This window comes from Xyrauchen texanus, chromosome 9, assembly GCF_025860055.1.
Source record: "Xyrauchen texanus isolate HMW12.3.18 chromosome 9, RBS_HiC_50CHRs, whole genome shotgun sequence".
In the NCBI taxonomy this organism is placed as follows: domain Eukaryota; kingdom Metazoa; phylum Chordata; class Actinopteri; order Cypriniformes; family Catostomidae; genus Xyrauchen; species Xyrauchen texanus.
The window spans coordinates 31,078,446-31,093,012 of NC_068284.1; the positions used below are offsets into that span (position 1 = coordinate 31,078,446).

The following is a 14,567-nucleotide window of genomic DNA, read 5'->3' on the forward strand; positions in this document are numbered from 1 at the left end:
CTGACTGATTATATAGATGCCATAGTCGATCTTCTGTCTGCGCAGGACTGGGTGCAGGTAGTGTAACCAGTATTTCAGGTGGTTGTCTCTGTGCCTGAATGGAATGATGATAGCCACTTTCTGCTTAGGCCAGCAGTCCGGTGGCGTGTATTTGCCCCCCTCTGTCACGTTAGGGTTCTCTCTCTGCACCCGCTCCAGGGTTATCAGGGAGCTGAATTCGATGAGTAGACGCCCCACTGCAGAGCAGAAAGAGAGGATCAGTGAGACCATATGAAAATATTTCAACTGCACAGTATTTGGGAAGCTACTTTGAAACTGTACCTTTCCAAGCCACAAGCCGATGTTCCAATTTATTTTCCCATAATGAATGCTTTATGAAACACAGAGTACTTTTATGTTCATAAAAGGTTGTGCAATACATGTAAAAACAATATAATCATCACTAGTTTGTTGGCCAGCAGAGGGAGCGCTACAACATTTCTTTGAGTCCCTCTGCCTTATCATTGATCCAGAGATCTTAAGTTGAGACAACCAATCAATACAAAAAGATTAAGGCTTGATTATATGTTCACACACAGACTTTGCACACTATCTGACTTAAAAGCTACACATAGCCACAGTCTAGCCCTAATTTGCCGGTGAGATGACGTAATCTGGGCCTCGGGGACCTCTACAACACTCATTAGTGAGGTCTATGTTAATACTAAATATGGAATACGATTTTTGGTAACAGAATGTTGTTTTCTCATCTGATCATAGAGATAGCATTCTGTATTAAACAAAATCTAACACATATAAAAGCAGTTAAGGTAATAAAATCTGTTAAAATACTGTAAGGTAATGAAGGAAAATATTATATACACATGTCTAGATTAGACACATATGAGATAAAAAAAAGAGAAAAGAATTTGCTTCTTTGCCTGTGCAATCTTTCATAAATTCTGTTTAGTTTACCAAGCAAAAGGTTTTGTGTCCATCCTGCAAAATTACCCTTATTTAATGTAATCTTGAACATATTTTCTTTTAATTTGCTCATGGTTTTCAAGGATGAGAACATGTGATACAAGCTGTCCATGTTGGCATATACCTAATGTGGCTAGCTTCTACCGAGTGACAAATTAATTCAGTCAACATACCGTAATGTTTAATTGGATACAAACAACAATACATCCAAGAAGCAATTGTTGTTCCCTTTAAAAGATATACCTTTTTATTTTGCTATGTTACAAATGCATGATAATATTTATATCATATGCATTTAGCTTTGTTTTATACCTGATATTCTGTGATCACAAAAGACATACACCCCATTTTTGGGTCACATCCCACCTGTTGAGAACCATTGTGTTAAAGTTTACAGTGAAATTCTAAAGCAAAACTAGGGGTTAAGACAAATAAATATCATTAAGCACTTATCCACCATTGGGCCGAATGGTTCTGATCATGGTGAGGAAGGGTTCCAGTAGCATTTCCACTTATATTTACATTTAGTCATTTAGCAGACACTTTTATCCAAAGTGATTTACAAATGAGGAACATAGCAAACAATTTATCATACAAAAGTAAAACATATCACACTGCCAAGTTCTCAAAGTGGCTTGAGTAGTATAAAAGCTAGCGTAGAAGAAAGAGACAGTCTAGATTTGGTTAAATAGTAAGTAAGTGCAGTAAGTGTGGATTGGTTAAGTGCTCTATGTATAGACGTGTTTGTTGAGATGGTTTCAGCAGATTGTGTTGAGGTTGGAAGCTCATTCCACCACAGAGTAACAAAGAAAGTGAATGATTGTAAAATAGACTTTGTTCCTCAATTGACAGGACCACTAGGTGACACTCATTCATTGAATGCAGAGTTGGGACATAGACTTGGAGGAGTGAATTGAAGAGGGTGCTAATCCACAGGCTGTCTCAAGTCCAGAGTCAATGCCTTGCATTTGATGCAGGCAGCTATAAGTAGACAGTTGAGTGAAATAAAGAGTTGGGTGACATGAGCCCTCTTTGGCTGATTGAATACCAGATGCACTGCTGCATTCTAGATTATCTGCAGCAGTTTAATCATGCTAGCTGGGAGGATGGCCAACAGAGCATTACAGTAGTCCAGTCTTGAAATGAACAGAGCATGGACTAGGAGCTGTGCAGCACATTCTGAACAGGAAATGTCTGATTTGACGCATGTTGTAAGAAGTGCAAGCCTGCGAGACCAGGTGGTTGATGAGATATGGGCAATGAAGTTCAGCTGGTCATCTACCACTACTCCCAGGTTCTGAGCTGTCCTTGTTGGCATTACGATGATAAATAGAGAGCTTGTGGTCAACGGATGTGTTGGCTGGGATCACAAGGACTTCTGTATAGGCCAGGTTGAGCTGAAGGTGACGTTCCTTCAACCAGGCCGAGACTTGAGCACGGTTCGTCATCCCGGATTATTTGGCACAGTTAGCTAACCGTGTGCAACCGTGCTAGTCGAATGCTTTAGTGTGTGGTTCCTAATGAATGTCAATTTGCCTACACAAGTTAATAAAAGTTAATAAAAATATGTGTGTTTAGTGAATCTTTATTTTATGATGAATAAATAGTAAAGTATATTATTTTCACCTTTAGCATCTTAGACGTAGATTACGCTAGCTAGCTCAGTACAACTTTTAGAATATATAAATATATTACTCATATAATATTTTTAATAAATGTCCTTATTAGCTAGTCTGGGCACTTTTACATTTGTGTGTGTTTGTGCACTTCAGCATATTATGGCCTTTTTCTCTTTGCATTTGCAAAATGTGACATGTCTTGTCTGTGCTTTAGCAGAGTACAAAGCAGGGGGGAAAAGCAGTCCTAAAAACTAGAAAATGCGATCATCCTCCATAGTGCACTTGCTCCAATGTTAACTTCTAACACCATTGCCAACTGAAATTTTTGTTACGTGTACATTCTGATCCTGATTCAGCAGTACCACAGTGGAAAAATAAATTGTAACCATGCCAACTGGCCTGGATCAGCACTGAATGGCACAGTTTTGCAACAAGAACCGTTCAGCCCGATGGTGGAAAAGGGGTTATATACATCTGTTAGAAAACATCAAGAACCTCTGTGTAATCTGACCCTTTAACACTTAGAGAACTTATAGATATCGAGCTTATTGAAAGCCTGACTCTGGCAGCCACAACATCTTAGCTACCAACACATCACTTAAATTCTGAACAACAGCTTGGTGTAAACATCTCCTGGGCTAAACGCACACTCTATTTCGGGAGGCAGGGGACAGGTCTGGTTAAAAATAAATTTGTAGTTGATTGGTTGCAAGGCCAATTGCAGCACCTGCTCTTGTTTTACCATCTTCTACATTATTCAAATAAGCAGTAGCAGGTCAGCAGAGTAAGGACAGAGAAGGCTGTCAGTGGATGTAATTGAGAAATTCTGTAATTGTTACTTCTCCTTAGATGACCTTCTAAAAGGTTGATTATTCGATGCTAATTCTCATAAACACAACAATATTTTTTTAGATGCTGTTGTTCAATGATTTTCTTTCTTTTTTTTTTTTTGGTAACACTTTATAATAAGGTTATTGTTATATTAGTTAACAACATTAGTTAATTTGAACTAACAATAAACAATCATTTTACAGCATTTATAAATCTTGGTAAATGTTTCAACAAAAATTTCAACATACATTTTTTTGATCAAAAGTTGTATATGTTAACATTAGTTAATGCACTATGAACTAACATGAACTATCAATGAACAATTGTATTTTATTAACTAGCATTAACAAAGATGAGTAAATGCTGTAAAAATATTTAGTTCATTGTGTGGTGCAACAACTCGCCCCTCCCCCTCAACATCGTTATGACGGCCCTTAGTGCCGTCCTTCAGGCCCACAACGGGAATGGGTTATAGACGAGAAGAGGCAAAACTTTATGAGCCTTGTTTGGGAAGCAGATGACAAAGCACACCTAATGTAAGTGGAGCATTATCGGAGCCGCCATAAAAACACAGAGCGTGCCTCTCCTTGGAAGGCCGGCTTCTATTTCCTTGTGTGCATACACTGCCGTCCTCGCAGATTCAGGAGGAGAGCGGGGAGGGTACCGGCAGAATTAGATGTGTCGCAGGGGGATTGGAGCATGCATCGCGGCCAACAGGCATCCCACTGTGTCTATCTTGCTCACCCCGCCACTGTGGTGGAGAATGCAGGCACTTCCATGAGCGTAGATGGTGCAGTTGGGCACAAACAATGACGTCACTCGCCCTCATGTTCGCCGGTTGGAAGGAAAGCCTGGAGCAGAAAATCCATGGGGATGGCCTTCCAACTGCTAAAAGGGTAAGTGGAACTTAATAAGCATTTACCCTGTAGTTGGTTGAGGCTGTCATGTTTAACCCGTGTTTTCTCTGTCTCCACCCATGTGTGAGTGAGGAGGTGAGTTGGACCAGAGAGGTATCCTCTATATGGCCACTTCGATCAAAGGGCCTGGTTGAGGAAGTACCATTCCTCTGTGGGCCCAGGGAAGATGAAAGGCCAAAGGGGCTGCCGCCTCTCACGCCTGGATCTTCCTGTGGACACTCCCCATCCTACACAATGCCCACTCTTTCACAGCGAGGACACCAGATTCCCCTTTATTTTGGACTCTTCTTCCTCATGGACAATTTATGTCCCTTTTTGGACATTTTATGTTTATTAATATTTCCGAGGCTTGACGCCAGTCCCACTGTGTCTGTCTCTTGCTCACCCCGCTACAATTGTTAGTTCATGATACCTAATGCATTAACTAATGTTAACTAATGGAACCTTATTATAAAGTGTTACGTTTTAAGAATTAAAATAATCAAAAATGAAGGGAATACTACTATGATGTATAAATACATTACAATTTAAATACTGTATAATATGTATCACATTGTGGTAACAACAATATCATAATAACCATCAGAATTGAGAGGTAAAATGTGTAATACAATTTCTTTTTTTATAATATATACATATATATATATATATATTGCACTATAATGATAATAATGTCAAACAGTAAAAAAAATTCTTAATGGCCCTAAAACTGATTTTTTAATAATTTTTTATTTGTTTATAGGAAAAAATAGGACCAAGACATTTTCTTGAGATGTTTCATGAGAATGACCCAAAAGCAAGGCCAGCATTTCTTTCTCTCTCACTCATTCAATCAGATTTCATGACCATGACAATTTCACAGTCAGATGTTTATAATAACATTCCCTTCTGTATGTTTGCAAATATCCCATGCTGTGCTCACTTTTATAGTTTCCATAAATAAGCTGTAATTGGCTGGTCCTCACAGATACGAAGAGATATAATAGGAGAAAAATAAGTGTTGTTGTGTCCACTTTTTATGAGATGCAGCAGCCACCAACCTAATTACAAGCCATTTACTCCTCCTTTAAATTAATCCAGTGTGTTTCTTCTCTGCGTGCCATCCCGCCTATCTCTCCAAAGGTCCCTTTGAAGTGATCTCTACAAAGGATCATTGGATCCAGCTACTTCAATTTAGTGTCGTTATATGAGTAAGGCAAGCAGTGAAGTTGCTGCCTGGAAGGAAGCAGTGTAAAAGCGATGCATAATGATGAATACCTTTCTCTGGGCCGTGCTCTGAACACCTAACACAGTGGCTGTGTGCTCCCGTGCACAGTGTTCTCTCCACTCAGATCGCAAATGACTGAGGCCATTGATAAGAGAGGAAGAGGTAAACAATTGCCTCCAGTCCCACCAATGCCTAGTCATAATACTGCCGATGCAGATACAGCTTTACTGAAGAAGGATTGATGTTTAAGCCTAGCGTCAACCTCAGACTACATGCCCACAGACATCTCATGGACCATCTGATGCATATTGCAAACAAAAAAGGTGAAAGTTAGCTAAAATCGCCAGTTTTTCTGACTGACATGCTTCGACGCAATAATATAAGCCTATATTCAGAATTGGGGCGACCAAATGTAATAATATAAAGGGTTAGCCAAAAATGAAAATTCTGTCCTTATATACTGACACTCATGTTAATACAAACCTGTATGACTTCCTTTTTTCTACAAAACGCTAATGGAAATGTTGTATTTGCAATATGTTTGTCTCAGTCAGCATTCACTTTCGTTGCATCTTTTTTCCCTACAATGGAAGTGCATGGTAACTGAGGTTGTCATTCTGCCTAACTACTCCTTTTTTTTCAATGGAGGACAGAGGGTCATACAGGTTTGGAACACTGACAAGTTATATGATAAAATGTTATTTTTTGGGGTGCTATCAACAAAAAAGAAAGGCGGTACCAAGGAAGTACTGCTATGATGTTGTGAAGAGGAGGGGTGTGTGGTTGGGCCGTGATACTGCACGGCTGGCACTGAGTCAACTACTCAGTTGGAGAGAGAGATAAAGGGGAGCCAGAGATGCCAGTTAGAGAGAGAGAGAGAGACACACGCGTGGCCACTGTGTGTCTGTGAGCACGCTTCTATGAAGTTTATGTTGTTTTAAGTTAATTTCAGTCATTAAAATTTACATTGACTGTTCTGCCGGATCCTGCCAACTCTTTGCCCAGCTTTACCCTGTTACACTGGTGCCGAAGCATGGGATGGGGGAGGGATGCACTGTCATGAAGTCCTCGCTGCTGCCATCCACCAGGACGGAGGAGTCACTGCCATCTGCCGGGAGCCGGAGGAACCTCTGCCACCCGCCAGGAAGGGGAGGAGCAGTTCCATTCGCCAAGGGATGGAGGATTCGCTGCTGTCTGCAAGGGGAGGAGCCGTTCCGTCCACCAGTGATCAGAGTACTCACTGTCATCCGCCCAGGGAGGAGCAGCTGGTGTCCACCAAAGGGTGGAGGAGTGGCTGAGGACCAGGTGACAGTGTGTATGGGGGCCGCAAGTTTTTCTCTCTCTCTTCTCTCTCTCTCTCTCTCTGTGTCTTTCCCTCTTGCCCTTGCTCTTTCCCTCTCCCCTCTCTCATCAGGTTCCCAGAAGGTGGGGTCCATCGGCTGGCGGAATGGACGGAAGAGCAGCCTCTCCCCTCCAGAGGTGGGCGGATGGCGCCCTGGCCTGAATCGGCGGGGGAGGAGTGTGATGAGGAGGAGGGCATGGCCGTGCCGTGAGGGTAATGTAAATGTTGTAGATCAGTAATAATTTCCATTAAATGCCATAATTTATTCTGCTGTGTTGAGCAGGACGTGACTGAGTGGCATCTGGGCAGAGCGAGGCCGGAAAGATAAGTGGTGAATGAGCTCTACCTGTGTGCCACACTGGTCTCGCGTTCCAGTGAGGGAGATGAGAGAGAGAGAGACACGTGAAGCTGTCTGTGTGTATCTGTAAGTCAGTGTAGTGTTGCTGAAAAGCAAACCTGAAAAGTGAACTGAAAAGTGCAACAATAAATGTCTTTGGGTTTTGTCATGCCACCCCAGCTTCCTCCTTTCAATAATTGCTACTGTTTAATTGCTAATTCTGCAAAGGTGTGTTTATGAATTTATAAAAATTAGGTTACATTGTGCATGATAAAAAAACTTGTGTTTTTCCTGGCACATAAAAATGAGGGCTGTAGATTTAAAGCGTTAATTTAGTGCAATTATCCATCCATCCATCCATCCATCCATCCATCTTCAACCGCTTATTCGAAGTCGGGTCGCGGGGGCAGCTGCTCCAGCAGGGGGCCCCAAACTTCCCTATCCCGAGCCACATTAACCAACTCTGACTGGGGGACCCCGAGGCGTTCCCAGGCCAGTGTGGAGATGTAATCTCTCCACCTAGTCCTGGGTCTTCCCGAGGCCTCCTCCCAGCTGGACGTGCCTGAAACACCTCCCTAGGGAGAAGGCCAGGGGGCATCCTTACCAGATGCCCAAACCACCTCAACTGACTCCTTTCAACGCAAAGGAGCAGCGGCTCTACTCCGAGCTCCTCACGGATGACTGAGCTCCTCACCCTATCTCTAAGGGAGAAGCCCGCCACCCTTCTGAGGAAGCCCATTTCGGCCGCTTGTACTCGCGACCTAGTTCTTTCGGTCATGACCCAACCTTCATGACCATAGGTGAGGGTAGGAACAAAAATTGACCGGTAGATCGAGAGCTTTGCCTTCGGCTCAGCTCTCTTTTCGTGACAACGGTGCGATAGAGCGAGTGCAATACCGCCCCGCTGCCCCGATTCTCCGGCCAACCTCCCGCTCCATTGTCCCCTCACTCGTGAACAAGACCCCGAGGTACTTGAACTCCTTCACTTGGGGCAAAACCTCATTCCCTACCTGGAGTACGCACTCCATCGGTTTCCTGCTGAGAACCATGGCCTCAGATTTAGAGGTGCTAATCCTCATCCCAGCTGCTTCACACTCGACTGCCAAGCGATCCAGTGAGAGCTGAAGGTCACGGACCGATGATGACATGAAGACAACATCATCTGCAAAAGCAGCGATGAGATCCCCAGCCCACCGAACCGCACACCTTCCCCACCCCGACTACACCTCGATATCCTGTCCATGAATATCACAAACAGGATTGGTGACAAAGTGCAGCCTTGGCGGAGACCAACCCCACATGGAATGAACTCGACTTCGTGCCGAGGACCCGGACACAGCTCTCGCTTTGGACGTACAGGGATTGGATCGCCCTAAGAAGGGATCCCCCACCCCGTACTCCCGCAGCACCTCCCACAGTATCTCCCGGGGGACCCGGTCATACGCCTTCTCCAGATCCACAAAACACATGTAGAACGGATGGGCATACTCCCAGGCCCCCTCCAGGATCCTTGCGAGAGTAAAGATCTGGTCCGTCATTCCACGGCCAGGACGAAAACCGCATTGTTCCTCTTCAATCCGAGGTTCGACAATCGGCGGAACCCTCCTCTCCAGCACCTTGGAGTAAACTTTACCAGGGAGGCTGAGAAGTGTGATACCCCTGTAGTTGGCACACACTCTCTGATCCCCCTTTTTGAAGAGGGGAACCACCCCTAGTGCAATTAATTGTTTAAAAAATAACACATAAAAAAATGTATGCAATTAGTCATGCCCCCTGACGTGTACATAAATTCCATAATAAAAGTAAGGATTTTACTACCATATGGAGCAGCAAGTGGATATGATGTGAGAATAAAACAAACAATATATTGAGTTCTTAAGCCACTTTTTGAATTGTGTAATCATATGCCACAATAATGCAATTCATTTCAAACTGAATTTCAATCCATAACCTGTTATATATTTATTACAGATATTATATTTATTTTTATATTTGAATTATTATGCATTATTTATATTAATAATCTTTATTTGGGGGCCTTTCTCAGCAAATAATGATTGTGTGTGATTAATTCTATTTATTAACTGGCAAGCCATGTGTCAAAATTAGGTTGAAGAGAGGGCGAGGAAAACAAACAACAAACAGAAACAACCCCGAAGGGGAAAACTCCAAAGTCCAGAGTAGAACACTACAGGACAGACTGGGTTTGATGCTCTGGGCTGGAACCGACACACAGGGCAGGGCTGGAACCGACACAAAAGGCAGGGCTGGAACCGACACAAAAGGCAGGGCTGGAACCGACACAAAAGGCAGGGCTGGAACCGACACAAAAGGCAGGGCTGGAACCGACACAAAAGGCAGGGCTGGAACCGAAATACAGAAGATCCTAACAGGGTGACAAACCACAATGAACAGGCCCAAGACAAAAAAAAAACCCAATGGGGTTAAATAGGACAGAAAACGAGGAGGGAAATCAGGAAAGCAGGTGAAGCAAATTAACTAATGAGGTAACAAGGGGGCGGGGTCAGGACGAGAGACAGGATAGCACATGGCAAACAACTTAACAAGAACCATGTGCTTACAACAAACACAACAGACCGGAGAGAAAGAGCACATGGCAATGAAGCCATCATTGGCCATGTGCTCAAACAAACACAGACAAGACAATATAGCACATGGCAATGAAGCCATCATTAGCCATGTGCTCAAAAAGACAAGACATGGGAGCATGATTGTCCAGATCCTGACTCAGAAAAAAGACCATACTAGACCAAACAGTCAAGATCCAGACACCATGCTCTGAACATGAGACACAGACTAGATAGAAGAGCACAATCAACCAAAGCCGTGCACTCACACAGAGACTTAAAACATACATATCCTGAAAGTCATGTAATTAATTTGATAACAAATTTTATGGATAGACAACCCTATCAAAAATACATTGTTTAAAAATTTTATATTTAAAAATCTTTTTAAATAAATAGCTTGTGGGGGCAAGTGAAAATGTTGTCAGGACAAGTACAAATCTGAATAGCTCGCCCAATTGGGTCAGAAGAAAAAAATCCTTAATGTTGAGCCCTGCATTGGGTCATAATTAAAGGGAAGAATAGCCTTGTCTTGTTCAGGAAGATGTATATCTGTAAATCTACTTATACTGGCTCACAAGCTCAATCCAATTATTTCTCTTTACTTTGACACCTGCCGTGATGCTTAAATCCAAACAGTGGAAAGGACTCCACCTGGCCGTAACCTTTAACACAGGGCTTTCAGCCAGATGCTCAACTCATTTTGTAAATGCGTTCTTGCGCTAAAAATTGCTAGACACATCTCAACGAATAGAACAGAACATTTCTTTTAAAAAAAAAAAACGTTTATTAAAAGATGAAGTTTTTTTAAAACTAGAAATGGCAAAAACCTGGCACTTCTGCGCCTTGAAATATATATATATTTTTTTTAAAACAGCAAGAAATGGTGCAATGCTCAAAGACGTGCATGTTTACATAGAAAAATTTAAATCAGAACCTTTTCAGTGTTAACAGCCCCTAAGAAACATTCCTGATCATTGCTTTATTCATTGCTTACATGCTTTTGGTTTTGTTTGCTGTAAGAAACAAATAGATTATCACAATGTCTGAGTTACAGCTCAAGAAACGATTAAAGCACCATTAAAATTATCATAAAAATAAGCTATTTGTGCACTGTATTCTGAATCTTCCGATGATGTTTGATCGCTTTGTGTGAGAAACCGATTAAAGTGTCAACAATCAAATGTTTGAATATATTTGTTTGAATGAGATTCGACTGCCTTCATTTTCAGCGATTAAAACTTTCACTCTGTTCCACACACAGAGCTATTGTATGGTTTCCTGCAGACTTTAAATGCATCATGAGTAGTTTGGAATACTTCACGGTGCCTTTTTGTCATTTATACAAATTATTGTGGCTGTACTTGCATCTGCTTGTTATATTGTTGTTATATTATTGTTTAGGTTTAGGGGTAGGGTTAGGTGTTCAAAAATATCTATATTATAGTGTAATGTAAATACAATTATTTTTACAACATTAACTTGCCTTTTTTATATTATTTATAAGTGGTTATGTTAGGAATGGGGTTGGGTTAGGGGATCTTAAATATTAATATGATAGCATTGTGTAACTAAACATAAAAATATAGCAGATTGCTGAGCCTGTAACAGAATCGTCCGAACTGAGGTGAGAATGGCTTGACATTGAAGTTTTGATGATGCAGGCAAAAGGTCACTGAGGTGACGTCTTGGTCATGAGCAGGGTTGGGGAGTAACAGAATACATGTATGCAGTTCCGTATTTAAAATCCAAAATATTAGTAACAGTATTCCACTACAGTTACAATTTATTTAGTTGGCAATCAGAATACAGTTACTTTAAAAAAGTGTTTTTATTATTGAAGAGATTACTTCACATTTTATTGTCATTTGTTTCATTTACTATTTATTCTATTCAGCTGGAAAATATTTATCCGTATAAATGATGTGATCTGAGAAGCGTTTGAACAAAGGTGAAACACTTTCTTATGATTTATTACATTCATACGTGCAAACAGAGGGTGTTTTCAACTGTTTTGTGTTAGAAGGTGGATCTGACACCATTGGAGAACTTTCCCATGGGAGCTTAATAGAGAGAATATACATACAAAAAATAAAAGGTGTCCAAGTACATTCTGTGAGGTTTGGTAGTAAGTTTGGAGCAGCAAAAATAGTTAACCTTGTGTAAATTGTTATGTGAACATTTATGCCAATCTTTATGCCAAGTAGAAATGCTATTTCTAGACCTTGCATGCACCTGTTGACATGTGCAATTATATTTTATAATGAATTCTATTAAGAAAACCCATGTTAGATCTAGAAATTTTTCTAGATTATTTTCCTTCCCCTCGTAAGACCTTTGATAGAATCTTACTCTTTTATAAACAATTTTATATTTTTTCTTCTGTAAAATATATAATAAATCCTTAAAATAAATGTACTTGTGAAGCTACACTGCATAAGACATTTAGGGTTTTCCTGAGAATGTATTATTAATACAAGTATATTTTTGTCTCACTGTGACATTTTTTGCACATTATTCAATAGTTTATTGTCTAAAACATGTGAAAGAAATCTGCCAATGCTGAAGTGCTAAAAGTAACCATCCCAACCCTAATCATAAGACTCCCTTGAGTTTTGCACATCTCTAACGTGGACAACCATGGAAAAATCATGGTATATAAATACTGTAGTCATTCAAACCACAAAATACTCTACATCAAAGAACCATGGTATGTCCATCTGTGCTCATACCTATATAAAGTATGTCTGAATCATCGATGAACCATGATGCCACCACAGTACTTTTTTAAAGACCATTTACTCAAGAGATAGTGAAAAGTGTGATTAGTCCCAGTGCATGTTTTTTTTAAGTCACCCTGGGTCATTCCATGTTCTATTGCATGCCTCTTGCCGTGGTGATGGAGTGCTGGCCGCCCGGTGAACTACACAGCAGAGCCACATGGCTGTAAGTGACCAGTGAAGCAGAAGAGACAGAGGAAGAGGAAGGGATGAACAGATGGACGAGTCACTGAACATAACACACTGCATGCTGAGAGAAATAGAAGTAAAGCAGGAAATGAAGGTGGCTAGGAAAGACAGAGAGAGAGAGAGAGAGAGTCGGAGGACAGAACTGGAGGCGAATTGTCAGAGAGAGACAAAAAAGGAGAGAAAGATATCGAGCATGACTTCGAAATGGAGAGAGGTGTAATGAATACCTTTGCTGGGTTTGAAGGCTGGCTCCAAAATTTGAGCTCTGCCTGTGCCCTTCAGTCTCTAGAGAGCAGATATCTGTAACACACAAGTGGCTCCAACACACCTCAACCATGCAAAAAATAAACTATCATTGGACACAGTGGTGCTCGAAGCAAATATACATTTGAGCGCCACTATCAAATGTTTAATTAAGCCTGAGCAGGTGGTAATTTTTTTTAAATTTGATTTTGTACCCTTCTGATTTCATATTTTTATAACATAGGTTCTCAACCCTGGGGTCATGACCACAAGAAAGTCTTGTGGATGATGAAGTTAGCTAAGAAGCCTGGTGGGGACACCAACAAATCCAACATCCCTTGCTGGAAACCAGAGGCCGTATTACAGAAACTCTAGCTTTTCCATTTAATAACCATGGAGATTTTAGAGTCCTAATTTGAACAGGACAGATTTTAATTTAAGATTTAAGATAGGAAGCCAGCAAGGATCTCAAGATTCAATTACAGCCCATTTGAACTCTGCTCTACTTTATCTGACCATCACAATTTAAATTTCACACAGACTGATATAATAGGGCATCCAAAAGCTTATAGCGCCCTGGGGCTCAATAATTTATAGCCTCTCCTTTCAGCGGCAGATCAACGCAGTGCATGGTGGGCTAATGTTACGTACTGCTCAATAACACATTGTTTGGCGCTGCACGACTTCAAAGGTGAATACAGAGGTGAGGCGGTGGCTTTTTATTGAAGGGTACGGTTACACCACTGGCATGGGCCAACCTAATGGACGCACTGCGCTACTCGATTGGCATTTCACAGAGAAGATTTGGAGCCTCACTGACAGGCACTAAAGGCCTTTGATGGAGCAGCCCCATCAATGCTGGTGTCAGCCACCCATAAGTAAAGCAGACACTGGGGAACATTGAGGGTGATGAATGTTCGCATCCATTGCAGGGACAGGGACGTAGCCTCAAGTCAAAGCAGGAGTTTATAAATGATAGCATTCAGATATTGCTGTGCTAATCGGTGTGCTGAATAACCAGTTAGAGGCAAATAGGCCTGCTGAAAACAGTGAGATTACCCCCTGAGAGAGCAGGTAATGTTGATAAGACTCTCCCTTATCGAAGCAAACCGCAGTCTGGGACATTTGACACTTTGGAATCACATGTATATTACATTGGAAGCTCTTGCTCTTTTCTAAACCCTTTGACGTCACAATTTAAGTCATCATAGGCACATTTCTGATGCATAGGCTGTTCCAAAAGGTAGGCAACTTAAAGGGATAGTTCACCCCAAAATATAAAGTCTGTCGCTCATTTACTCTCCAATATGTTGTTCCAAACCTGTGACCACATTTCCACCATGTATTAAGATGCGTTTTGGGTGATCCGATCACATGTGGTCAGCCCTAAATACAGGTCTAAACGAGATCTAAAATGTTTTGTGGTTGGATCACAAAAAAACACAAATGTGGGCAAAAATGCATGTGACCAAATCAAATTTGAGGTGTAAATGCTAATCTATCCTGTATGCGCTTTCTTTGTCTTTTCTGACTTTGCTATACTCTAATATC

The 14,567-nt window shown here is 41.3% G+C and overlaps 1 protein-coding gene across 2 annotated transcripts in view; it reads right to left on the reverse strand.

The window, feature by feature from the left end:
• LOC127648729 (beta-1,4-galactosyltransferase 2-like) overlaps positions 1 to 14,567 on the reverse strand; it is a 198,933-nt gene that overhangs the window by 105,823 nt on the left and 78,543 nt on the right. For both annotated transcript variants that reach the window (XM_052133457.1, XM_052133458.1), the window contains one exon: positions 1 to 236. In XM_052133457.1, the coding sequence (XP_051989417.1) occupies positions 1 to 236 (236 nt within the window). The remainder of the gene's footprint in view (positions 237 to 14,567) is intronic.